This window comes from Manis javanica, chromosome 14, assembly GCF_040802235.1.
Source record: "Manis javanica isolate MJ-LG chromosome 14, MJ_LKY, whole genome shotgun sequence".
NCBI classification, from domain to species: domain Eukaryota; kingdom Metazoa; phylum Chordata; class Mammalia; order Pholidota; family Manidae; genus Manis; species Manis javanica.
In genome coordinates, this window is record NC_133169.1 from 86,980,783 (window position 1) to 87,008,068 (window position 27,286).

Genomic DNA, 27,286 nt, shown 5'->3' on the forward strand with positions numbered 1-27,286 from the left:
ACATGCCACTTGGCTGGAGGTATTGCTGGTTCCTAGATGGCCCACAGAGCTCCCTCCAGGCAGAGAGCACGTGGACACAGGGCACCAAAGGACCTCACTGTTTCAGATGATGCAGCAGGGAAAACATCACATCCCTGTGAGTAGGACTAGACTTTCAAAAACAGCCACAGAACAGCCACCTAGCCTGCCAGGCACTGCACAGCCCAGGGTTCAAGCAACGCAGGGGTTTTATTGGGGGAATAAACTTACTGCACATTCTACCTAATATTTATTCAGTGCTCACTAGATGCCAAGTGTGTTATAAGCACAAGAAACAAGTCTAAGGTAAGACCTTTGCTGTCATATAGCTTGTTTTTTAACAGTTCATCTGCACATGATAGTTTCCTCCACTTTTTTTAAAGTATAATTCACATACATTAAAATTCACCTTTTTAATGTACAGTTCTATGAGTTTTGACAAACACAGTCATGTAACCACCATCACAGTCACCATGTAGAATATGTTTACCACCCCCCAAGTTTTCCTCTCACTCTCTGGTGATCAGCCCCTTCCCCCCACCTCTAGCCACTGGCAGCCAGGGATCTGATTTCTGTCCTTGCAGTAGCCTTTTTAATCTGGCTTCTTTATTTACCATAATACTTTTGCAATTCATATTGTTGTACATATGAGTGGTTCATTCCTTTTCTCTTTCTTTCAACTTTTTATTCTGAATAATTTCAAATATAAAGATAAAAGAATAATGCAGTGAAGATCTATCAACCTACAACCTAGATTCAATAATAGTTTGCATTTTGCCATATTTTAAAATGACATATATACATAGGTATATATTTGCTGAACCATCTGAAGTATGTTGTAGACCCTGACACTTGACCCTAAAACTTCAACATATATCACTTAAGAATGAGGACATCTGTCAGTCAGTCAGTCAGTCAAGAATGAGGACAGCTAGGAATTATCACACCTAAGAAAGTTGACAATGATTGCCAACTGTCATCTACTACCCACCCATTTGCAAATGCCCCTACTGTCAAAAAAGTCTCTCATAGCTTTTTACCCACCTGCTAGGGTTTTATTTCTAAACTTTAAATTTTGAAACATTTATGGACTACTTTTAAGAAGTTGCAAAAATAATAAGAGTTTCATGTACCGTTTAACCATCTCCCTGCAATGGTGACATGTAATATATAGAGCTGTAGTACAATATCAAAACCAGGCCACTGACATTACGTGCATTACTGTAACTAGACCACAGAGCACAGAGTTCCATTTTCGCCATTCTTTAACCTGCGTCCATTTGTTTGTGTTGGGGGTGGGGTGCATGCATAGTTCTATGCACTTGAACTCTATGTCTAGATTTGCATAACTACCGCCACAGTCAAGATAGGGAACTTACCTCACCACAGAAGAACTTTTTGTTCTTCTCTAGTGCCACCTCTTTGTTTTTACACCCACTCTCACTTCATGCCCCCCTGTCCCCTGGTAACCACTAATCTGTTCTCCATTTCTAAAGTTTTCTCATTTTGAGAATGTTGTATGAATGTAGTCATAGAGTATGTAACCTTTTGAAATTGAATTTTTTCACTCAGTGTAATGCCCTTGTGGTCTCTCCAGGTTGTCACTTACATTATCAATTGTTCATTCCTTTTTATTGATGAGCATTCTTATATGGATGTCCTGCAGTTTATTCACCAGTTGAGGGATATTTGAATTGATTCCTGTTTGGGGCAATTATAAAGCTACTATAAACATTTGTGTACAGGTTTTGTATGTGAACATAAGCTTTATTTCACGTGGGGAAATACCTAAGAGTGGGATTGCTGAGTTGCCTAGTAAGTCTAAGTTTACCTTTATGTAAAACAACCAAATGCTTTTGCAAACCAGCTGGACCGTTTTGCATGCCCACCAGCAGAGTATGAGAGTCCCTATTGCTCTGCATCCCTACCAGGACTGGGTATTGTCATTTTTTTAAGCCTTTCTAATTCATGTGTAATGGTACATACACCGCATAACTTTTAAATCATAGGTAAGACCAAGTTATAGATCTTAAAACCCTCCAGTGGCTTCTGAGAACTGCCAGACCCTCTCAGCCTCCCACTTAGGGCTCTGCCCCTTATCAGTTCCCAGCCGCAGTGGCCTCCATGTTAGGGTGTTTCTCCAACACCCTAAGCTTGTTCCCGCCTCAAAGCTTTTTGTTTGTGGTTCCTTCCACCTGGACTGTTCTTGCCCTAGTTATCCACGTGGCTCAGTTTCTCACCCCATTTGCTCTTGTCTAATGTCAGCTTCCCAGATGCCTTCCTGATGGTCAAAATGAGCCCTGTCCCTCCACTCATCTTCACAATTTTCTTACCCTGTTTTATTTTTCTTCATAGCAGTTATCACTGCTTGAAACAAGGCACATCAATGACTGAATATTTACCGTCTCTATCTCCCTTGAGGGCAGGGATTGGCTTTTTGGTGATTATCTCCAGTGCTTAGCATGATGCTTGGCATGAAGGAGACACTCAGTAAATATCTGTTGGATGAATGTGTATCAGAGACCTCTCCTGACCCTCCTTTCATTCTTCTGGCCTCAGCTGTCACTATGGCAGCCAGCCTGGAGCCTGTGGAAGCCCATTGGCTCGGGGGCTTCCAATAGCTCTTGCCTCCTGCCCAGGGCTTCTGTCTGGACTCCTGCACTGTGGCCTGGAAGTCTAAGGAAGTTAACCCTGCCAGGGCAACCCCAACCGATGGGGCTGGAGGTGGTAGATGGGCACCACCTCTCTGGTACTCTGGGTCTGCGGTGTGCCCCATGCAGCTTCTCAGCAAGTCCCAGCCAGATGGAGCCCAGCTGGCCCCAGCGGTGAGCACTGCACCCCATTGTCCTGGCTTCCCTCCCTTCCCATTTCACGCTTCCCACTTCCCTACTCCTGGTCCCTGGGATCATGTCTAGAATTACCTTGCAAGTAAGCCTTTTCTCTGCTTTCTCTACCTGCAAAGAGGTAGGAAGGATGGAAAAAAGCCCAAATTAAATAAGAACAAATATATGGAGCTTATAGTCTAGTGGGAGAGACACATAATAATCTAATAAAAGGAAACAAAATTTAAATACAGGTAAGGGGACAGAGTTTTCAACAAAAGGTTGGACTTTTTTTCAACAAATAGACTTTTCAATAGCTGTAATAACTGACAATCCATATGGAAAGCAATGACTCTCAACCCCTGCTTTACAATACACTTGAAAGGGATCAAAGAATGAAATACTTAAAAAAGAAAACTATAAAACTTCTACAAGGAAGATAGAAGAAAATCTACATGACCTTGGGATAGGCAGAGATTTCTTAGATCACAGAAAGAACTAATCATAAAAGGGGAAAAGGGCACCATCAAGAACACGAGAAGGTAAGTGGCAAACTAGAAGAAAATTTTGCAATTATGTATTTTGACAAACCATTTTATTCTATGACATATAAAGAAATACTATAATTTAGTAAGAAGACAACCAAATAAAAATATGTTCAAGACATTTTTAACCAATACTTTAAAAAGAAGATATACAAATATCCATAAGCACCTGAAAAGTTGTTCAACATCATTAGCCATTAGGGAAATGCAAATTAAAACCACAATGAGATACCACCACAGGCCCATTAGAATGGCTAACATTTAAAAGACCGTAATGTGTTGGCAAGGATGTAGAACTGGTACTCTCATATGTTGCTGGCAAGAGTGGGAAATAGAAACGCACTTTTGAAAAAAGTCGGGCAGTATCTTGTAAAGTTAAACATACAGTGACTATATGCCCAGCAATTTCCACAATAGATATTTACCTGAAAGAAATGAAGATGTATGTCCATACAAAGACTTACACATCAATTATCAAAACAGCTTTATTCATAATAGCCCAAACTGGAAATGGCCCAGGTACCCATCAACAAGGCAAATCCATAAGTTGTGGTATGTTCATACAATAGCTTATTACTCAGTAAGAAAAAGAAATGAACACTGACAAATCCTACTACATGAATGAGACTCCAAAACATTAACTGAGTGAAAGAAGCCAGACAGAAGAGCACACACGCTATCATTCCATTTAAATGAGGTTCTAGCAGAATGAAGCTCTGGGAACAGAAAGTAGAGCAGTGATTGATTGGGGCTGGCCACAGGGAGGTGGCTATTGGCTGGAAAGAGGAATCAGGAAAATTGTACAGATTACGGAAATATTCTGTATCTTGAGTAGAGCAGTGGATACAATTCAACCTGTTTCTCCTCATGTGTCCTGCTTAACTGGAGGGTATTTATATAAATACATCTACAAAACTCATCTAACTATACACCTTAAATGGATGTGGTTTATTGTATGCAAAGTATACCTCAATAAGGCTGATTTTTAAAGTGAATTAACTATATTTGTGATAGTACTAAAAAGTGAAGAAAATATGGTATTATAAGAGAGAACAGTGGGGAAAGAAAACTACTTTTGATTGGTTGGCCAAGGAAAGACTCTTAAAGAGGTAACGTTTGAGCACAGATCTGAATGTCAAGAGGGAGCCAGCCATGGAAAGATCTAGGGGAGGGCACTGGAGGAAAAGGTCACTACAGGAACAAAGACCCAAAAGCAGGAAGGAGTTTGGTCACCTTGGGAGCAGTCCAAAGGCCAGTGTGATGTGGGTGGGGCAGAGAGTGACAGGAGATAGGGTGGAGAGGTAAGCCGGTGCCAGATCTGCAGGACCTTATCAGCCCTGGTAAAGATACGGAGTTTGAAATGAAGAAATTGCAAATCCTTCATGGTCTAGTGGGGCAGAAACATATAAGCAAATAAAGGAAATACAGGGTGATATATTTGGGAAGTGTACAGGGATAGAGGAGGGAGTAGTCTGCTACCTGGGAGCACCTGGGAAGGCTTCCTAGAGGAGGTGATGTTTCAGCTGAGATTTGAAGGTAGAATAGCAGAAGAGAAAGAGTATTCCAGGGGAGAGTACTGTGTCTGCAGAAGCCTGGAGGCATGCAGCTCCATGGGACATTTGGACACCTGAGCATATTGTAAGTCTAGATGGAGTTTTCCCCGTAGGAGGGGAAGTGGCAGGAGAGCTGAGGCTGGAGAGAGGGGCTTCTGAATGCCTCATCAGACTTGATCCTACAGGAGATGGAAAACCCCTAAAGAATTTTAACTAAGGGAGCATTAGGGCCAGGTTTACATTTAGCTCAAGACCTCCAGATGGAGCAGGTGGAGAGCAAGACTACTGGTTCTGGTGTGAGATAATGGGGAAGGCTGGACAGGGGCAGGCGGAGCAGGGAGACAGGCCAAACTGATGAGTGATGACTGGGACTATCCCAAACCTGCGGGACTTCCAGGTTTCTAGCTTGGAGGCCTGGCTACCCTGGAGTATGACAATCCAGTTAAGTAGGACACATGAGGAGAAACAGGTTGAGGAAAAGACCTGTAGAGTTTGAGGCACCAGGGGACCATAAGTGTTTTTATGGGCATCTGCTCCCTCAAAGGGTTTGTGACATAGGGCTAGATTCTTAAGCCCTGGCCCCAGTGACTCAGAAGCAGTGTGGGTCTAGGATGGAGCCCAGAATCTGCATATGTACAGGGTGCCACTCCCACCCCCACACAGATGAATTCCATACCTACGGAGCTGCCAGTCTGGCCTCTTCACGGACCTGGACAGGAGGCAGGATGGGCACTCTCATCTGGACGATGGCCAAAGCAGCCCGGAAATTCAGGGAAAGGTAGCATTTAAAATAAGGCTCTGGATTTAATGGGAGCAAAGGCAGCCGGTGTCTCCATCACTGCAGCCAAAGAATTGCCAGAGAGTTGCCCGCTCATCACGTGTAACTCCTGATGACCAGTCCCAGGGGCCACAGGAGTTAGTGGCAGAGCCAAGATAGGCGTGTATAGCTGCCTTTTACCATGTGCCACCTCCTAGTTTGTGGATGGGGGGCATGATGGGGGCTCCTGGAGCCTGAAGTGAACGGGGGAGCAACCTCTGTGCAGAGAGAGCAGCGTCTGTCATGCACTCGGCGTCTTGCCAATTAACCTTTGTGACAACTCTGTGTGCTCAATCCCATTATTTCCATCTTACTGATGAGGAAACTGAGGCCCCAAAAGGTTAAGTAAATTGTTCTGGGTCCCAAGGCAAGGATGTAGGGGAATCAGGGCTGGAACACAGGTCTCTGGAATACCTAGTCATAGCATTGCCCTGCCTCCTTCTGAGTGGGAGGGGTCACTTCATCTCTTAATCTTAAATGATTTTTCAAGCAAGGGGAGTGGGGGAGTGAGGTACACATTTTCTTTGTCCCATCCTTTCAGAAGGTATCTAAGTCTTTACACTATGTGTGTTTTGCAAAGAAAAGTCTCCCAGGACCCAAAGACGTTGGGATTTGGGGCCTCCTGGTGCTGAGTTGTAGGGTCCCTGCTAGGCGCACTTGCCTGGGCCTCTAAGAATCTCACAGCAGTGCCACATGCCTCAGCTTTATCCAAGCAACAGGAGGTGGCGGCAGCAGGTCTGTCCCAGTGCACTAAGTACGTTTTGCTGTGATGAGATACACGTGGCATATGGCTGCAAAGTTACTATCTTGAGAGTGGATAGAAATGGGATTTTTCATGTGCCAGATTTTACTTCTCTTTCTGAAACAATTCTTATAGTAAACAGAGGTTTTCTGCTCCTGTTAAGATCCAGCGGATGGGCGTTCCTTTGTACTTTTTAAGTAAAACCATTGTCTTGCAGAATTTCAGTCTTTATTGATGGTGCAAATAATTTTTAACTATGGAAGCTGTTCTGTGCCCCCCCTCCCTCCCTCCAAAGGCCAGGAGAGGAAGAGGCACTGCCACCACCAGGCCAACTCCATTCCAGTCCCAGGCCACCCCAGCGATGAGACCTCCGTATGTCCTGTGGCTGCCATCCCTTGGCAAATGGGGTGGGCTGTGGAGTGTGGGAGAGCACAGGGCGGAGGAGGAAAGGAAGGGCCAGGAAATGCAGAGAATGTGACTTTTAGGAGGAGAATTATTTTGAACCATGTCTGGTGTGCTGACAGCATAATGATCATTATTAGGACCTCAGATGTAACATGAAGCCCGCCCTAAAGTTAAATTTTCCCTTTCAGATAAGCATGGCCTGTCAACCCAGCATAGGAGGGTTCTATCCCAACCTCCTCCACAGTACAGGGGGTGTGGGGGGTTGGAATGCTCTGGCTGCTCCTTTGCTGTTACCTTCCATTAAGGACTTTGCTTTTTTGGTAAACAAAGGCACGGTTTTCCTACCTTAGCCTTACAAAGTCAACCTGAGAAATACTTTGCTCTAAGGTCGCAGCTGTTATTGCAGTTTTCCATCCACATTTAGTTGCGGGGTTACTATCTGGAATCCTACCTTCCCAAGGACCTTCCTGGACACGGTGTGACCTCTAATAAAGGGAAGACCCATGGCCTGAATTATGCTGAATTTTGGCTCTCACATGGTTTTAAAAACTGGTTTTCACAATCAAAATCCTGTTTGCTGGCTTCTCGTGAAAAAATCAGAAAACCTGGCCACATTTCCCCCATGGCAAGTAAGTGGCTCGAGCTGAATAATAGTGATTTCCTTTGCACAGAGCTTGTTCTCCAGTTTGTCGTAGTCCCCACCACTCCCCATCACCCCCCATCCACACCCTAAGAGAGGGTACAAGCTAAAAGGCAGATGTGGAGATACAAGTTCCAGTCTTGACACCACCACATTTTTCCTGTGGCCCTTTGAACAGGTGTCTGCATCTCTCTGAAGCCTGTTTTTAATCCCTAGGAAGAAGAAAATAATGAAATAATGTATGCGGAGCACTGGCAGAAAGCCAAACCTTGAGGAAGCCCTAAGAATTTGTGCTGTATGCTTATTGGCATGTATGACTGTTTCCTGCCTATGACACAAACTCACAGAGGCATACAAGTGGGCCCACTCCACTGCAATGCGAGAGTCATGTACAAAGATTTTCTCCATCTGTTTTGCTTATTCCTACATTCCCAGAGCTTCGTACAGTCTGGCACATGGTAGGCACTTAGTAAATGGACTGAATGTTATGTGGATTTAATGTTGCCCTGAGTTCTTATTCTTCATGTGTCATGTGCTAAGTTATTACTGGTCCATTTTATAAATATAAGTGCAAATGACTTATGGACTGAGTATCTCTAATTTATCTGTGTTGATTTTTTTTTTCTTATTCCTTCAAAATGTCAAAAAGCAGGAATGTTCTTCAGAGTTGATGGGAAGGAACTTGCCACACTCAGGTGAGTCACAGCCAAGGAGAAAAACGTGTTTCCCTCCAGAGCTGAGTTCTAAGATCATTATCCGAATGCCAGGCCACTTCAGGATTTGATGCTTCAAAAAGTCACAATTAAAAATGCACAAAAAATAAAAAAATAAAAATGCACACATGTGTGATGCTTCTTGAGAACTCAAGGTACTGTGTACACATTTAAGGCATTCATTGCTCCCTGAAGCCTTTTCCTCAGCGATAATACTTCCAGAGCAGAGAGTGCACTTAGGTAAAAACAATGACAGGTTTTGTGCCATGATCCCAGTAAGGCTCAACCTCTGAGTGCTGGGGTTTGCTTCCCACTGAAGCAACTTTCCTGAAAAGACAGAAGGCGAGTTGACTCCCAAGCAGATTCAAAGTTCACCTGTTGGAATATTATATTCCATGTGCCTGCAGGTGCCTTTGATGACCTGGTGACTGTGGTATTGGTGATCTGTAGGGGTCAGCTGTGTTTTTGTTTGTTAGGCATCCATTCTTCCTAGTTATGGTAATTAAACTTAAATTTTTCTGGGGAAGATGTTGCTTCCACACTTTCAACTATGGGACTTGGGAGAGGCTAATCTCATTCCCAGCTCCAGAGGAAAGCATGGAACTAGCCAAGGTGTCACTTCCCTTGGCCACAGCCACCCAGTCAGAGGAAAGCAAGTTACCCATAGCCAACACAAACCCTAAGTCTCCAATCTGAAACTTTTCTTAAAACTGCTGGGAAAGAGATCTGAAAAAGAGGCACAAAACCATGAGACCCATTGCTCAGGTAAAAACCAAAACCTTGAACCTTGAACTGATGACTTTGTCTCTTTCTCCTTGACATGAACCTCAAATTCCATTAGAATCAGGCACAGCAGTGAGCTAGGAAGTAGACATGTACTTTTTTTTTCTCATTTCTTTAATACCCCAACATGAGAAAAGAATCTGGTCATTCTTTTCTGGGTTTTGTGCGTGTGCTGGCTACATTCACTGGTTGTGCTTTCACATGTGTTCATCTGCCTGCTTCCACGGGGAGAAGACATTAAAATAAGGCCAGCCCTTAGTGGACCTCTCAGTGCTTTAAAACTCTCTGCACTTGACTTAGGGGAATTCCACTAGTGTTTGCCATTGAGCCTAGGAGCTCCGAAACAATGTTGTTCAATTTGCAAGGCATCTAGAGATGTTCCTCTAATAGGGTTACTGAGCGTCTCTGCCTGCCAGGCTTCAACTTCCACACATATATATGAGCAAGTGGGGCGGGCTTTCTCCTTTTCAGGAGGCTGTTTCTAGGCCTCAGTCAGCCCTTTTTACCCTTTGGGGCTGCACCTTTCCTGTGGCCCTCCTTTCCTTTTTTTGGCAGCCTGAATTCTGCTACCCAATGATTCTTTACAAAATACTGCATCCCATGCCTATTTCCACTCCAAGCAGCTTCCCTGTAGTTCTCATATTGAATCGATACTCTTCTCAGCTCTTAATGAAACTAATACTAATAACAACAGCTAACAGTTTGGCGCATTTAAGACATGCCAGGCACCATGCTTAGTTTCATGTGCATTATCTCAGTTAGTCCTCGAAAGAATGCCATTAAGTCCATATCAACATTATCCCTATTTTTTTTCCAGGTTTGGAAACTAATGCACAGAGAAGTTAAGTATCTTAATGAGGGTCACATGGCCAATAAGTGATGGACTCTGAATGCAATCCTGTCACTCCAGCTCCCATGTTCCTACCAGAAGCTTCTGCTGTCTCAAAAGCTGAATGTACCGTCTCAGTACATTTAGCAAAAATGTACTGAGCCCCTGCCCCGGGTGCTTATGTTGTCTGGGTGACATAACTAAGAACGCTCTCTTCTCTCCCCTCTTTTCTAAATCCTTCTTTTCAGGGTTCTACTCCAGACCCTGCCTTTCAGGCACTCCATCTTAGCCAATGCAGCTGGCATGGCCTCCCTTTCCGTGAATGCTGAGGGTACAAAAGGGCATGGCACAGTTCAGCATTCAATTTCATGGGGGCCTTATGAGGTGTCATGCTGTCTCACTTTCCTATCGGGAATCAGATGCCTGAAGGACCAAGTCAGGGGACACACTCCTTTGGTACCATCATGGTGTTGAGTGCACATGAGGCTTCCAAGAAACATTTTTTCATCCAGTTGTTGAGTGAACAAATGGGGTTCAATGAAAATACAACGGTTTTTAAATGGCTTTTTGAAAACTTATGAATCTGGGTTCTTCCTTTGACTAAGGATGCACCTAAAGGTTATGATAGTCTCATGAGATTAGTGCAGTTGACCCTTGAAGAACTTCTGTGTTAGGGGCAAAAATCCAAGTACAACTTTTGCCTTTCCTGAAACTTAACCTACTAATAGCTTACTGTTGACTGGGAAGCCTTACTGATAACATAAATAGTTGACTGTCACATATTTTGTATATGTATTATATACTGTATTCTTACAATAAGCTACAGAAATGTTTTCTCAAATTGTCATAAATCTCCAAAAATTTTCCAATGTTTATTGAAAAAATTCCACGTATAAGTGGACCCATGCAGTTCAAACCTGTGTTGTTCAAGGATCAATTGTATTATCATCCTCTTTTTACAGATAAGACTGAGGTTCAAAGAAGTAGGTAACTTCCCCAAGTTCAAAACACAGATAAATCTCCAGTGGCTCCTGGCCACGGGATCACGCTGCCTCCTTAAACAGACCCTGGATGGAACAACAATCCTTGGATGGTTCTGAATTGCAAATGTTCAAAATTAATTGCAGCTTCTGAGACTAATGGACTTCATAGAGAAAATGCTTTGCTAGGGCCTTCTAAATAAACATTTTTCTTCATTTCCAGGAATGGAAACTCACTGTTGTTAGGAATAAACTTGGTGAAACTCTAGTAACATCTCCAGCCAGTCGCTGTGCAGCTTTGAGGTTAAACCCTAGGGAAAGAGCCATGTGGGATGCGCTCCCTGGCTAGTATCTGGTTCTAGGATGCTGCCAGCAACATACCCCGAGTCTGGACTCCCTGATGGCACTCCTTCCTCGTGGTGGTGGCGGTGGGGGCAGTGGGAATGTTCTGTTTTTCCTTGGAAGGTTATACCCTTTCAGAACCCAACCAATCCAGGGACATTATTGAAAGCAGTTCCTATCATCTCTCCTCTCCCAGCATGGGGCCCCAAGTGTCCCAGCTGCCATCTCTAGTTGCCCTGAGAAGCTTCCCTCCCTTCCAAGGCTGTTATCCCTGCCTTCCACCCCCGTCTCACCTTGCCCTGTCCAGATCAGGGCATCAGAGGCGTGTTCACCCCCCAAGGGCCTGGAAAACCTTCCAACCAAAAAGCCTTCCGGTCAGAGTCAAGGACCTTCTCTGTTCTCCCCTCTGCATAGTGTTCTGCACATGTTGGCTCTGGCACCCTGATGGTCCCAAGATGGTTTGGGGGTGTGTGTGAATGACCTCCACTCCTCAGAGGCTAATAGGCAATGCTGTGCTCTGAAGGACGCCCTGCCTGGTCCTCAGGAGGCAGACATCAGCCTACGCCAGATTTTTCCCACCTGCTCCTCCTTCCCCTCAGTCTCCCCTCTGTAACCTCTCAGCCAACCAGGCTGTCAGCACTCCTTCCTGGGTCTCGTTTTACCTCACCATCCCTTTCAGCAGTGCCTCCCCAAACCTCTGTTGCTCCTCCTCTCTCTCCAACCCTCCTCCCTTCTCTCAGCTCCTAGGACGTTGCCCCTCCACTGCCTTCCTCAAACCTCATTCTAGCCCAACACTTCCCAGCCCTCTCTGACCTCCAGGTAGAGCTCCCCTCCTCAGATCTGCCTGACCCCCCAGGTCCGGCTGCTCCTGCCCTGCTCCCACCACCTTCCTGCCCACTAGGGACCTAGATTCCAACTTCCATCTCTTCTCTCCTGTTTGTACCAGTCTTTCTGTTTGGCGCTGTGATTCTTCTCTCCCTTTCACAACTGTCTTTTTTCCCCATGTATATGTTAGTTTTAAAAAAAAATAAATGTATAAAAGTAAAAAAGTGTCACTTACATAAAACTATTCGGTAAAGCATAAAAAGACACCAAAAGGTGCTCACTAGAATTTCATTATAAAATAACTTTTTGGTCTAAAATCCCATAGTTTGAGAAGGACTACAAACATGAAACATCCATAGAAGTACAGGGAATAAGAGAATAAAATGTAAATGAAAATCAGCAAGAAGCGAAGGGGTGAATAAGCAGCGTCTCTCAAACTGTGACATCATGGCGTGATAAATTTTCGTTCTGCAGCTGATGGTCCATGACTGGAGACTGCAGAGTCACAGAGGTGTAGGCATAGGATTATAGCAAGAAAGGGGAGGAATTTGAAGAGAAAACAGTTTCTAAAGGAAAAAACAGAAAAAAAATCTTTCCAAGTAGGATTTGCAGGTTCTGTCCTAGGTTTTGCTCTGGGAATGTTTTAGAGATTTCTCTTTCTTGTGGAATGGGAGGAGGCGGCCTTCAGGACAGGAGGTCTGGGCCTGGGCTCCAGCCCCTTTCCTCCCCTCGGCTGAATGATTGGAGTTTCAGTACTTCCTCCAGCAGAAGCTGCACTACTTGCTGTGAAGTTTACGGGGGAAAGTTGCCAGAAAGCAATCCAGTTATCAGCCTCGGCCCCGGTCCTCTCAGGGACAGCTCGGGGAGGAAACCCCAAAATCGAGCTGAGTTTAGACCGGGAAGACAGGAGGAGCAGCCTCCAGCAAACCCTACGTGCCACTCACCGAGCCGGGTACAGAGGGGACACAGGCCCTGGCTCTCAGGCCCCCGCACTGGCGGCGACAGGCCATCGTCCGGAATCTCCGAGAACCGATCCGACCTGACGCGAGTGCGCGAGCGCCTGCTGGAGTCTCGGGTGTCCGTCCCAGCTCGGAGGCGGGGGTAGGAGGCCGAAGCCAGACCTCGCGTCCCTGCGCCGCGGAGCCCCGCGCTCTCTCGGCGGCGCCTCGAGGGCCCGCGACTGGGGGCGGGGCTCGTGCTGTGACACCGCCCCTTGCCTCGCCCCGCCCCGCGCGCGTTGCCAGGGTGATCAGGTGACTCGGAGCTCTGGGCGCTCGGGGCGGCTGCGACGTCAGGCGCGCCGCGGCTCTTCACCGGTTAAGAGGCAGGTGCTGCGCGTCTGGCGCTGTTTCGCTTGGTCGGGTCGCGTCCCGGCGGTACCAGAGTCCAGCCGGCTAGTGGCGAGGAGAGGTGAGGCGCGGCGGCCCCAAGCCCTGCCCAGCTGGGACCGCGGAGGGGGTGACGCGCGGGCAGGGCCCACCCGGAGCTGTGCGGCTCCGCCCGCCGCGCTCCTCCGAGAGCGGCGGGCGCCGGGGCGAGGTGGGCCCGCTCGGGAGGAGAAGCCGGGAGCCCGGGAAACGGCCGCAGCTGGCTCGATGCCCACTCGGGCGCCCCGCGGCCGCTCGCCAGGCCTCGCGTGGCCGTGCCGCCGGCGCTGGCGGGGGCCGGGGAAAGGTCCCGCGCCGCCCGTCCTGCCTCCGGGCTGCGGACTCGAGGCTCCGCGCTTCAGCCGGTCGCGCCCTGCGGAGTAGGCGGGCCCGCCACACCCCGTCTCGGGGGACGTCTGCCGGAAGCTTCCGCATCTTTTCGCCTTGGGCTGCGATTTTGGGGGCGCTGCCGGGAGTCTACTTCGTGCTCTGAGCCGGGCCTGCCGGGGACGAGAGGCCGCTCGGGAGCCCCGCGGCGGGAGAGGGGCCGGGGGTATGAGAAGGTGTTGCGTTGTGGAGAGGAATCCTGATTCTTGAGAGCCGGGAATCGGGAGCTGAGTAGCCCTAACGGGTGAGGTGAAACCTGAGCGGAGTCCTCAGGGGTGGGGACTCGTCTCCCGGCAGCGGCGGGGGCTTGAAGTGCAGGGCGAGGAAGGGGGAATCCGGGCCAGGAGACCGCGGGTGCCGTACGCTGGAGAAGGCGAAGACGAGAAAGCTCCGAGTGCTGGAGCTGTTCGGCGGGGGACCGTTTGGAAAGGGCCAACTAGGAAAAAGTCCTGCGTGCCCAGCCGAGGGTTTATGTGCTGTCGGGAGCCACCGGAGCGTCGGGTGGATTGGGGAAGGGGAAGCACTGGGATGGGGAGACACAGAGGAAGCCATTGTGACAAGTTGGGAACGGGTGCAATGCCTAAAACTGGTGAGATGCGGTTCTACGAACTTCCTGCTTATGAAATATTTGCAACAGACAGAGTGGGGGCGCAGGCAGCCAGGTGCTGTACACCCTAGCCGTTGTTCACAAATTTTTTTAAAAAATTCCTTCTTATGAGAGAAAGGATGCTCCCAACTGCAGTTAATTTTATCTACTGTGGACGATTTATTGACTACCTGAGAGCTTCCCCAACTCTGTATGCACAGAGATTGTACTGTCCACGGTGCCTGCCCTTCAGGGGTTTCAGACACTTTGGTGAAATCCAAACCCTAAGGACTGGTGGGAGATTTAATGGGGGGAAATTATTGAAGGACAGTTTCCAAAACATGAATATGGGGCATTGGGAAAGGTGAAAGGAGTTCTGTGCTTCGGTAATTTAAGAACAAAGAGTTCTCTTTCCTACCTGCTCACCATAGCTTGTGGTTTTCTCTTCCAAAGGGTGCTGCAGTGTTATTTGGCCATTTTGTCTTAGTTTTCTGAGAAACAGGAAGAAGATAATTTGATCATTGAAGAGGAATGATGTGGTAATTTATGACTTTTCCCAGTTTACTGATTCTGTGACCCCAAAAAATGCACAGAAGTTCATTTTATATTGAGCTTTAGCAACTTCTCTTTTCTGGGAGGATGTGAAATGGCTGAACTTTCCCACCAATTTGTTTTGTATTTGTTTGACTCCAGAAAACAGAATTGAACCTCCAGGGAACTTGTACAGTAAAAGGCAGTTGAGGGAATTGTAGAGAACTTGGGAAGGTGGCCTCCGCTGGTTGTGTATAAAGAGTAGAAACCAGCACAGCACTTTACGAGAGGGCAAATCCAGAGTGGTGGCACCTACGTAGAGCAAACCTCCAGTCAGGTCAATGATGACGTTCTCTGTAAAAGAAGTCTTAAGGTAGGTCACTTGTTTACGACACATTACTCCTTACCTGCAAGGTTTTCCCCCCTTTGTGACCTGTTCAGTGGTAGGATTTGTTATGATGGTGATTTTTAAGGTTCTCTGCAGGAGTCCTGTAATATTAAGACTTGTTGAAAATTAGATTTCTTGGCCTCATTAAAAAAAAAAGTTAACCATTTTCTAAATCTAAATCGCCGGCCAACTAATCATGCCTTCTTTGGAAGGAAACAGTCTACACCACCACACACACACACCCCTCCCCCCCTCCCCAAAACTATAACTATGTGCTGTCAGGGCAATTAAGTAGGCCAAGAGTTTGGGGAAATTTTCCACTTTCATTCACCCCTACCACCCCCACATGTCTTCCCACTGGTAGAGAATTTAAAGACTTGATTGTCAGAAAAAAATGTTAGTGTGTTTCCCTAAACACAAGCTGTGATAAACACTGGGCCTGGCTGTTCTGTTGAAGAGCAGAAGTGCTCTCTGTTAAAGGGAACTGGGCTGAGGCGAGGGGCAGAGCTGGTGTATGTGGCCGTGGAGCATTCCAGGCCTGCACCTTTATCACCCAAGGCCCTAGGCAGGGCCCTCCTTTCTTGGCATGGAAACATTCTCTGACCTTGAAACAGGATAATGGTCAGTACCCCCCTTTACAAAGGTACCATGGAGAATTAAATAGAGACTCATATGAAATTTGAGTTCTTCCAAAGTAGAATATTTTAATGTTTGGATGAATGGTGTGTTTTGAGATGTAATAAAATAAAAAAGATGGTGGGCATTCTAAATTACGTAAAAGCCTCATTCAAATTCTAAGGCATTTGTGTGTTTTTCCCTGGCATATCTGAGCTTGGTTACCACTAACTCTTTAATCCACATCTGGAGGCCTAGGGTTAGAGCATGTTTGCGTTTGATATGTAAATCAGTTCGGATTGTTCCCTACTCTTTTTTCCTGATCTTTCAGAGTGCCTGGAGTAAACCAGAAACCTAGCAGGTTTGGGGGCTTTCAACCCAACATCCTTCAACCCTAAAGGAGTTAGTTATTAAGCTCATCAGAGACAGAGTGGGTAGTAATGCTCACTAAATTGAATGGGGAGTGATACAGTCATCCCTTAAAATTCCCCCATCCTCTGTCAATCTGCCAGTCCTTTACTTAGAGATTAAGTGCTTGCTGATGCCTAGGGACTCTGAAACTACAGCTGTCTCTTAGACTTCTGACATTTCTGGCTAGGCGTTAAGTTTCACAGGAGGGAAATTCTGACAGGAGAGGCTTCCTGTTTTTCTCAGGCGGAGCTGAGCACTGTGTTCCAGGCCTCCAAGCTCCCCACGCATGGCCAAAGCTACTAATTGGCTTGGCTATATAATGGGAGTCAATAATTAAGAAACAGCCATAGAGAGAAGCAAGAGAACTGGACATGAGCTGACCCTCCAGCCAAAAAGGTTCGCCGCCACATTGGGCGCTATATACAAAGGGCTCTTCAAAAGAAAGTGAGCTCGTAATGGCTTCTTTTGTAGTTTCTAGGAGACATGTGGAACATTAGTACTGATTTAGGCCTCAAAAACAGAGCTAAGAAACTCTATGGGCCCTCATATCTAAAGCAAGGGGGACAAATGGTTTGAATCCAGTCTCTGTGGGTAGCAGGCCTTTGGCATAACTTTGCCAAAACCAAGAGATGATTTGTATTTTTCTGAACCCTTTTACATGGTTTAAGGTATTGTTTGTAGTCGTGGTGGAAGGAGGGTTTGATCAATCTGAATTTCCTTATTGGGGAATAATTCCTTATTCACAGGTGCATGATCATTAATTAGTTCTCTGGTAATTTATACTAAAGAAGCATTAGTTAGTCCCAAGAGAATTGGCCCAGAAAATACATCATAACTGAAAGCTATCAGACCAGATCAGTATTCAAAGAAAGGTGGGGATGGGAGCAAGTGAACTGCAAAGGTATTTGGGGAGAGGAAGACCAGACCCAGGAAGTGGTGCTAGACTTCTGCCACATTAAATGTCTAATGCTGACCAGTCAGCTTTCAGTATCAGGACCTTGGGCAGGATCACACGGGGAAAATGTGTGTGAAGAGAGGGATTTTTTGTAGGAACGTGCCTGTCTCATGAGTCCTTATCATTAAGCCTAAAACTTCTTGCTTTCCTGCCACTACCCTCCAGGAGACCCCAGGAAACCCCCACCCCCCTTGCCCCCATGCCTTTCCTCCCCAATAACCATCCTCTCTGCAGCCAGCATTATTGTTTTATCTCTGATCAATTTCTGCATTCTTCTGGCCCTTCTGACTTTGCCAAATTAAATGTTGGTGATCTTTGATGTCTGGTGGTGGCAATAGAAACTCCAGTGGCGGGGTGTGCTTGCCTTCGAAAGCAGGGGACCTGGCGTGACCGCTCGCTTTACCGTGTTTCTCACATAGCATTTGTGTTCCACCTGAGTGGTTTTTGTTTTATCTCTGTGCCATTTAAACTGTTATTTAACATTTTTTAAATTAGATTCATTTTTTAAACTCTAAAATCTATTTAAAAAGTAGTTGTATGATTGCCTTAAATTGGCAAATATGACCTGCCACAAAAAGAAGGTAAATACCATAACTGTTAAAATTAAGTGCTTTATCCATGTTCCCCAAATAATGCCACTTACCTGACTTAGGAAAATACTGCCTTCGAGCAAAAATATGACTCACTAGTGGTGAATATTTTCAGGCAGCAGTAGACAGGTGGTAGGGATGGTTGGGGGTAGGCAGGCCTTCAGAGAGGGCCCCCTAAGTCCCATCTTCTGAAACTCTTTGATGCCAGGAAGACAGCAGAGTGAAGAATCTAGGAACTAATAAGAAATGAGTACAGTCACTGTGAAGTCATTGTTTTGATATGAAGATTGCCGAAAAGAGTCCTGAGTGGTGGTGAGCCTGTAACACAGTATTAAATTCTAGGCCCTTTGCCAGGGGCGTGACTTCATTGATGCAGTGTAATATTGTTCTTTGTATGCAAGTGTGCTCTTGGAAAACTCAGGTTTTTGTTCAGGGTGGATGCAGTTTTTTCAAATTTACCAATACCCCAAACTACTTTGAGCCCCTTGTCTTCCACATATATGGTAGCTCTTTGTGGGTGTTGCTAATGACAGAAATTTAAAGTTATCATGTAGCATTTTTCTTTCTGACCTTTGTTGTCCATAATGCCTATTCCTTAAAAAATTCTATGGAAATGAAGGGAAGAAAGGAGGGGGAGTGAGCTTCCCTGGAGTTATAGGGTCTCTTAGGGTGCCCCACATGGTAGGCAAGGGTGGGGCTTGCTGGCGAAAAGTGAAATTCACTCTTGCTCATTAAGAGCAGTCCTGCAGGGCTTACTGAGCTCCTGCTCCCTTAGAGGGTCGGGAGAGCAGCTTTAATGGCAGAGCAAAGCCGGGGCTGGTCTGGGATCTGTCAGGAACCAGGAGTGCTTAGTTAAATTGCCAGCACATTAAGCTGTAGGGGCCTCTTTCAAAGCCATCAAGATTTCTCCTTTCCCACAAAGCCTAATCTAATGCTTTGGGAGGGCCTGGAAAGTGGGTCTTTCAGGGGCTGTGCTGGTGGGAGACCTGACCTGGGAAGTGGCCTTGTCAAGCTTGTTGGGAGGGATGGACCTGTTTCCATGTGTCCTCTCAACATGGCAGGGGGCAGAGTGCATCCCTTTTCTCCCTTGCCACCTCTAACCTGTCCTTTCATTTCCCCAACTCTCTTTCTATGTGAACAGCTTTCTTCCTTCTCCTTTCCCTTCTGTTCACTGCTGCTATCTCGATCCTCCCTCTTGCTGGGCCTCATTTTCCCTCCATTGTCACTTTGAGGGCTGGCTATTTGAAGTTACAATGTTGTCCTGTATCTCCCTGATTATGTAATTCAGAGGTACCCAGCGTTTTTTTCTGAGGAAGAGACAACACTTCCCCACTGGCTTTCCAATAGCAGCGTTGGTAGGGTGTGAACCAGAGCCCCTCAGCTGATGGCTGGATGAGGCTGGAGGCGTCTCTCCCCGGACTGGGAGTCCCAGCAGTGTGGGGAGGGGTTATGGTCAGGATTTGCTGGCATTGTGGGGAGATGTCAGGCAAGGAGCTGTTGGTGAGCCTCTCCACCCTTGGGGAGTCCTTCCATGCATCCAGGCAGATCTCTCGTTTCTGCAGTTAAACATGATTCATAAAGGCTGGAGAAGGGGCTCTTTGTGAGGTTGGTCTGGAACCCATTGGATTATTTGCAGTTGTGGATCCTGCCCCAGAGCTGGGTTTTTTCAGGTGATGACTAAAACAAAATGTGTTCTCTGTGGTAGCTGGATGCGTCTAGAAGCATGGCTCTTCTGCTCAGTGAGTTAAGAAGTGGATTATTTCCTCCTAAAAGCCATGTGGTAAATTTACCTAAAGATGATCAGCAGGGGTTTTAACATTCATTGTTAAATGTGTATGGAAAAGTGTACATAACAAGTACAGCTTAGTGAATAATTATTAATATAATCTATTCAGGCCTAGAAACAGAACTTTATTTTTAAACCCAAAGGGATAGTAGAATGTAGCATGTTGCAGTTTCCTTTTTCCACTATGTTGGCACTTTCCCATATCAGCACAAGTAATTCTACCTCATTTTCTTATGGATCGAATAGCAGTTCCAGTGTTTGGAAATTATTCGACCATTCCAGTTCTGATGAACCTTTGGGATGTTTTACATATATTTATATAATTGTGTGTGTGTTATTCCCTCTCCCCTGACACCAAATGCAGTGGTGTCTTTTTTTACATATATTTATAATAATAATAGTATACACAGCAGTAATAGTAGTATAACTCAGTTTCGGTTCCAGGACCCAATTCCAATGGGAGGGGTTCTCTCCACACATGCTAACACCAAGTAATGCTTGAACACCAGTAGGGTGTCCGAGAGCTCAACTTGATTCTGATGCTATATGCTGGGAGACAGCACCAGATTCCCCAGGTTAAGTAAGGTCTGTCTGTCTTATGAGACTGGCCCCCACTCCCCACTCCAGGTGTTGGTCGCAAGCCCCAGGCAGTTAATCTGTGCTTTACCAGCTACAGATTGGAGGTCCTAACGACCTCCTCCTTAGGCTCCATTAATTTGATAGAGCTGCTCACAGGACTCAGGAAAACACTTTTACCACTTTAAGAAAGGATACTGGAAAGGATACCAGTTAACAGCCACATTAAGAGATACATAGGGCAAGGTCCCAAGTAAAGGAGATTCTATCCTCGTGTAGCTTAGGGCCTGGCTCGGTGGCACATGGGAGCGTTCCAGTTCCCCAAGCATAGAGACTCTCTCCCTGACTGAGAAGCGGGATCCAGGAGAGCCGAGAGTGATAAGCTCTTCTCAGGGGTTCTTGTGAGGGCTTCATTGCATAGTCATGATTGACTAAATTATTGGCCACTGGCTGATTCAGCATCCAGCCTCTGCCAAAAGTCTCATTAACATGACAAGACACCCATTTCCCTTTTAAGACTGCAATGTTTTCAGGAACTGTGGATGAAGACCAAATATATTTGGTCATGTGAATGACCAAATATGTATTTCTTATAACTCAGTATATCACACATGACTTCCCCAATTGGTGGAGTTATTCAAGTTCTCTCTACCCAGTTTCAGTAAACTTGTATAACTGAGTTGACCACCCAAAGTGAATTTTGTCCAGTCTGTATAGCCAAACTGTCCTCACCATACCCTTGACATTTGGAAAACTTTCAGCATTTTCCATCTGATGCAATAACAGACAAATGGAAAAGGTAATTTTATTTTTATTATTAGCAGTCCTGAAGGGGAAGATCTAGCCAGCTAGAGTTCTTCCTCTCATATCCCCAGTACTGGGCCTGTCTGTAGTAGGTACTTAATATTGTTGAATAAACAAACAATGAGGTTTTCCAATGGTATTTAACAAGCAAAGATAAAGTTACACTAATCCTTTTAAAAGAGACAATAACTACAGAAAGCGATCCTGAAAGTTTACTCTTAGCAGGCTGTTTGTGAGCTGATCCTTTGGCCTCACCCCATACTGTCTGCTTCAGCCATAATGAACCTGTTCAACACCTCAATTGCACTCAGCTCTTTCTCAGATTGTTGCCTCGATCACAGTGTGAAGGTTGAGTAATCCAAATTTCTATTTATGCTTAACTTTCAGTGTGATCATTACTTGCTGTCAGAAGTTTTCTCTGACTTCCCTGACTGTGTCTACTTGGAGCTCACAGTACTAAGTGCTTCCTCTCTCTTGGCTTGGTTTTGCAGTTGCTGATGTTAACTTGTGTCTCTTACTAGCCTAAGTAAAAACTGTTTCTTGCTTACAATTGTCTTGGTAGTTCCTAGATCCACTAATGCTGGGTCATAGTGGATGCTTCTGGAAGTATTTATGGAATGAACAAATGACTATGTGAATGGAATGAACTAATGTTAATGCTAAAACTTAAAGAACACTGTAAACCTGAATGATAAAGCAGCACAAAACCACTAATTGTTAAACTTTTTTTTTTTAGCCCAACAAAACATATGCCAAATTATGGGTATGGGAATCAAGAAAAACTGAGGGGCCTAGACTATGAAAGAATCTATTTACCAAGATCCTATTAAAAGGCCAGCTAATCAGGGAGTTAAAGACATAGAAGAGATTCTTAGAGTAAGACTTGCTCTCATGTTTTTAAACTTTAAAGACAATTTTATAAATTCCCAAGAAGGGTATGGAAGGATAAGCATGACTTTGGCTTGGAAAGTAAGAATCAGTTCCAGGTGGGGGAGCCAAGATGGCGGCGTGAGTAGGGCAGCAGAAATCTCCTCCCAAAACCATATATATTTTTGAAAATACAACAAATACAACTACACCTAACAGAGAGACCAGAAGATAGAGTACAACAGCCAGGCTACATCTACATCTGCGAGGACTCAGCATCTCACGAAAAAGGTAAGATATAAAGCTGCGACGCGGCAGGGCCCGAGCACTCCCCCAACCCCAGCTCACCGGCAGGAGCAAAGGAGTCAGAGCGGGGAGGGAGTGGAAGCACCGGACTGCTAATTAACCAGCCCTAGTAACCTGCACTGGCAGCACAGCACATGGTGTGCTGGATATTAGAAAAACAGAAAAGTAAAATCTACGAGCAGGTCCCCATAGCTGGCTCCCCTGGGACAAAAGAAAAGTGAGTGCTTTTTGAAAGTCTTAAAGGGACAGGGGCTTCACAGCTGGATGGAATCGTACCGGCACACTCAGCCCAGCAGGCTGGGAATCCTGAGGAACTTCAGGCACCCTAACCCCCTGGGTGGCAGCACAGCTATGAAGCCCCTCATGGTGATAAGCAGCCTGCCATTCAGTCCTCCCCAGCTGGTGTGGCCCCGCCAGAGCAGCAGAGCAGTCAGAGAGTGGCCGCGCCCACAGCGGCTGTCCAGAGTCCCCTTTCAGCACACAGTTGCCCAGCCAGACCCAGAGGCTGCCGCCGGCACGCAGCTGCCCGGCACAGACAGAGGAAGCTGGGGCAAGGCATGGAGGGGCGCTCTTCTCGCAGGAGAGCACACCCGGTGCGCCTGCCACTCCCCACAGGGCTCTGGGCTACCCCGAGGGCTGCCCTACCTGTGGCAGCTCAGGGGATTAACCTGGAGGCTGCTCCAGGTGTGCGGGTAACCAACACAGGCAGCAGAGAAGGGCAAGGCGACCAGCAAGCAGGAAGGAACTTTGTTCTTCTAGCTGACACATGTGCCACCTGCCTGCGACCACTTCTATCACCATGCAAAGGCAGAAGAATTTGATCCAGACCAGAATCACCCAGATAACCCCAGAGAGAGGGCCTGGGGAGGCAGATATAACCAATCTTCCTGAAAAAGAATTCAAAATAAAGGTCATAACCATGCTGATGGACCTGCAGAGAAATATGCAAGAGCTAAGGGATGAAGTCAGGAGGGAGATTACAGAAATGCAACAATCTTTCTCTGAAAGGATTTAAGAGTGGACTGGATGAGGTGCAAGAGACTGTTAATGGAATAGAAATCAGAGAACAGGAACGCAGAGAAGCTGAGCAGAGAGAGATAAAAGGATCTCTATGAATGAAAGAATATAAAGAGAACTGTGTTACCAACCCAAACGGAACAATATTCGCATTACAGGGGTACCAGAAGAAGAAGAGAGAGAAAAAGGGATAGAAAGTGCCTTTGAAGAAATAATTGCTGAAAACTTCCCCAAACTGGGGGAGGAAATAGTCTCTCAGACCATGGAAGCCCACAGATCTCCCAACACAAGGGACCCAAGGAGGACAACACCAAGATAGACAATAATAAAAATGGTAAAGATAAAAGATAAGGACAGAGTATTAAAAGCAGCCAGAGAGAGAATAAAGACTACCTACAAATGAAAACTCATCAGGCTATCATCAGATTTCTCAACAGAAACCCTACAGGCCAGAAGGGAAAAGCATGATATATTTAATGCAATGAAACAGAAGGGCCCTGAACCAAGAATACTGTATCCAGCATGATTATCATTTAAATATGAAGGAGGAATAAAACAAGTCCCAGACAAGCAAAAGTTGAGAGAATTTGCCTCCCACAAACCACCTCTACAGGATATTTTAAAGGGAATGCTCTAGATGGAAGTACTCCTAAGGCTAAATAGATGTCAACAGAGAAAATAAAATCACACCAAAGAAAGCAGACCAACCAAATACTAACTAAAGGCAAAAAATAAATAAACTAGTCAAAGGAAACACAAAAGAGTACAGAATAAAACACCTAACATACAAAGAATGGAGGAGGAAGAATAAGAAGGGAGAGAAATAAAGAATCATCACACTGTGTTTATAATTGCTTAATAAGTGAGTTAAGTTAGATGGTTAGATAGTAAAGAAGCTACCCTTAAACCTTTGGTAACCATGAATCTAAAGCCTGCAATGGCAATAAGTATATATCTTTCAATAATCACCCTAAATGTAAATGGACTGAACACACCAATCAAAAGACACAGAGTAATAGAATGGATAAAAAAGCAAGATCCATCTATGTGCTGCTTACAAGATACCTCAAACCCAAAGACACACACAGACTAAAAGTAAAGGGATAGAAAAAGATAATTCATGCAAACAACAGGGAGAAAAAAGCAGGTGTTTCAGTACTTGTATCAGACAAAATAGACTTCAAAACAAAGAAAATAGCAAGATGTAAAGAAGGACATTACATAATGATAAAGGGGTCAGTCCAACAAGAGGATATAACCATTATAAATATATATGCATCCAATACAAGAGCACTGACATATGTGAAACAAATACTAACAGAGTTAAAGAGGGAAATAGAATGCAGTGCATTCATTCTAGGAGACTTCAACACACCACTCACTCCAAAGGACAGATCAATCAGACAGAAAATAAGTAAGGACACAGAGGCACTGAACAACACACTAGAACAGATGGACCTAATAGACATCTACAGAATTCTACACCCAAAAGCAGCAGGATACACATTTTTCTCAAGTGCACATGGAACATTTTCCAGAATAGACCACATACTAGGCCACAAAAAGAGCCTCAGTAAATTTAAAAATACTGAAATTCTACCAACCAACTTCACAGACCACAAAGGTATAAAACTAGAAATAAATTGTACAAAGAAAACAAAAAGTCCTGCAAACACATGGAGGCTTAACAATATGCTCCTAAATAATCAGTGGATCAATGACCAAATTAAAACAGAGATCGAGCAATATATGGAGACAAATGACACCAACAGCACAAAGCCCCAACTTCTGTGGGATGCAGCAAAGGCAGTTCTAAGAGGAAAGTATATAGCAATCCAGGCATATTTAAAGAAGGAAGAACAATCCTAAATGAATAGTCTAAAGTCACAATTATTGAAACTGGAAAAAGAAGAACAAAAGAGGCCCAAAGTCAGCAGAAGAAAGGACTTAATAAAGATCAGAGAAGAAATAAATAAAATTGAAAAGAATAAAAAAATAGAAAAAAATCAATGAAATCAAGAGCTGGTTCTTTGAGAAAATGATTAAGAGAATGATTAAGAGAAAAAGAGAATCTATACGCATAAACAGAATCAGACATGAGAAAGGAAAAATCATGACAGACCCCACAGAAATACAAAGAATTACTAGAGAATACTATGAAAATCTATATGCTAACAAGCTAGAAAACCTAGAAGAAATGGACAACTTCCTAGAAAAATGCAACCTTCCAAGACTGACCAAGGAAGAAACAGAAAATCTAAACAGACCAGTTATGAGCAATGAAATTGAATCGGTAATCAAAAAACTACCCAAGAACAAAACCCCCAGACCAGATGGACTCACCGCTGAATTTTATCAGACATATAGAGAAGACATAATACCCATTCTCCTTAAAGTTTTCCAAACAAAAGAAGAGGAGGGAATACTTCCAAACTCATTCTATGAAGCCAGCATCACTCTAATACCAAAACCTGGCAAAGACCCACCAAAAAAGAAAATTACAGACCAATATCCCTGATGAACTTAGATGCAAAAATGCTTAAAAAATATTAGCAAACAGAATTCAAAAATATATCAAGAGGATCATACACCATGATCAAGTGGGATTCATTTCAGGGATGCAAGGATGGTACAACATTTGAAAATCCATCAACATCATCCACCACATCAACAAAAAGAAGGACAGAAACCACATGATCATCTCCATAGATGCTGAAAAAGCATTCGACAAAATTCAGCATCCATTCATGATAAAAACTCTCAACAAAATGGGTATAGAGGGCAAGTACCTCAACATAAAAAAGACCATATATGACAAGCCCACAGCCAACATCATATTTAACAGCGAGAAGCTGAAAGCTTTTCCTCTAAGATCAGGAACAAGACAGGGATGCCCACTCTTCCCACTGTTATTCAACATAGTACTGGAGGTCCTAGCCACAGCAGTCAGACAAAACAAAGAAATACAAGGCATCCAGATTGGTAAAGATGAAGTCAAACTGTCACTATTTCCAGATGATGTGATATTGTACATAAAACCCCTAAAGACGCCACTCTAAAACTACTAGAACTAATATCTGAATTCAGCAAAGTTGCAGGATACAAAATTAATACACAGAAATCTGTTGCTTTCCTATACAATGATGATGAACTAGCAGAAAGAGAAATCAGGAAAACAATTCCATTCACAGTTGCATCAAAAAGAATAAAATACCTAGGAATAAACCTAACCAAGGAAGTGAAAGACCTATACCCTGAAAACTACAAGACGCTCTTAAGAGAAGTTAAAGAGGACACTAACAAATGGAAACTCATTCCATTCTCTTGGCTAGGAAGAATTAATATTGTCAAAATGGCCATCCTGCCTAAAGCAATCTACAGATTCAGTGCAATCCCTATCAAAATACCAACAGCATTCTTCAACGAACTGGAACAAATAGTTCTAAAATTCATATGGAACCACCAAAGACCCCAAATATCCAAAGCAATCCTGAGAAGGAAGAATAAAGCTGGGGGGATCTTGCTTCCCAACTTCAAGCTCCACTACAAAGCCACAGTAATCAAGACAATTTGGTACTGGCACAAGAACAGACCCACAGACCAGTGGAACAGAATAGAGAGTCCAGATATTAACCAAAAAATATATGGTCAATTCATATACAATAAAAGAGCCATGGACATACAATGGGGAAATGACAGCCTCTTAACAGCTGGTATTGGCAAAATTAGACAGCTACATGTAAGAGAATGAAACTGGATCATTGTCTAACCCCATAAACAAAAGTAAATTCAAAATGGATCAAAGACCTGAATGTAAGTCATGAAACCATAAAACTCTTAGGAAAAAACACAGGCAAAAATCTCTTGGACATAAACATGAGCAACTTCTTCATGAACATATCTCCCCAGATGAGGGAAACAAAAGCAGAAATGAACAAGTGGGACTATATCAAGCTGAAAAGCTTCTGTACAGCAAAGGACACCACCAATAGAATAAAAAGGGATCCTACAGTATGGGAGAATATATTCATAAATGACAGATCCGATAAAGGGTTGACATCCAAAATATATAAAGAGCTCACACAC

The 27,286-nt window shown here is 44.7% G+C and overlaps 1 protein-coding gene across 1 annotated transcript in view; it reads left to right on the forward strand.

Annotated features, from left to right (window-relative positions):
* Nucleotides 1–2,792: 2,792 nt before the first annotated feature.
* The window catches only part of CYSTM1 (cysteine rich transmembrane module containing 1), a 67,540-nt gene continuing 43,046 nt past the window's right edge, over nucleotides 2,793–27,286 (forward strand). Inside the window, exons 1-2 of the mRNA XM_073221484.1 lie at nucleotides 2,793–2,843; nucleotides 13,064–13,424. Of these exons, the coding sequence (XP_073077585.1) occupies nucleotides 2,793–2,843; nucleotides 13,064–13,424 (412 nt within the window). The remainder of the gene's footprint in view (nucleotides 2,844–13,063; nucleotides 13,425–27,286) is intronic.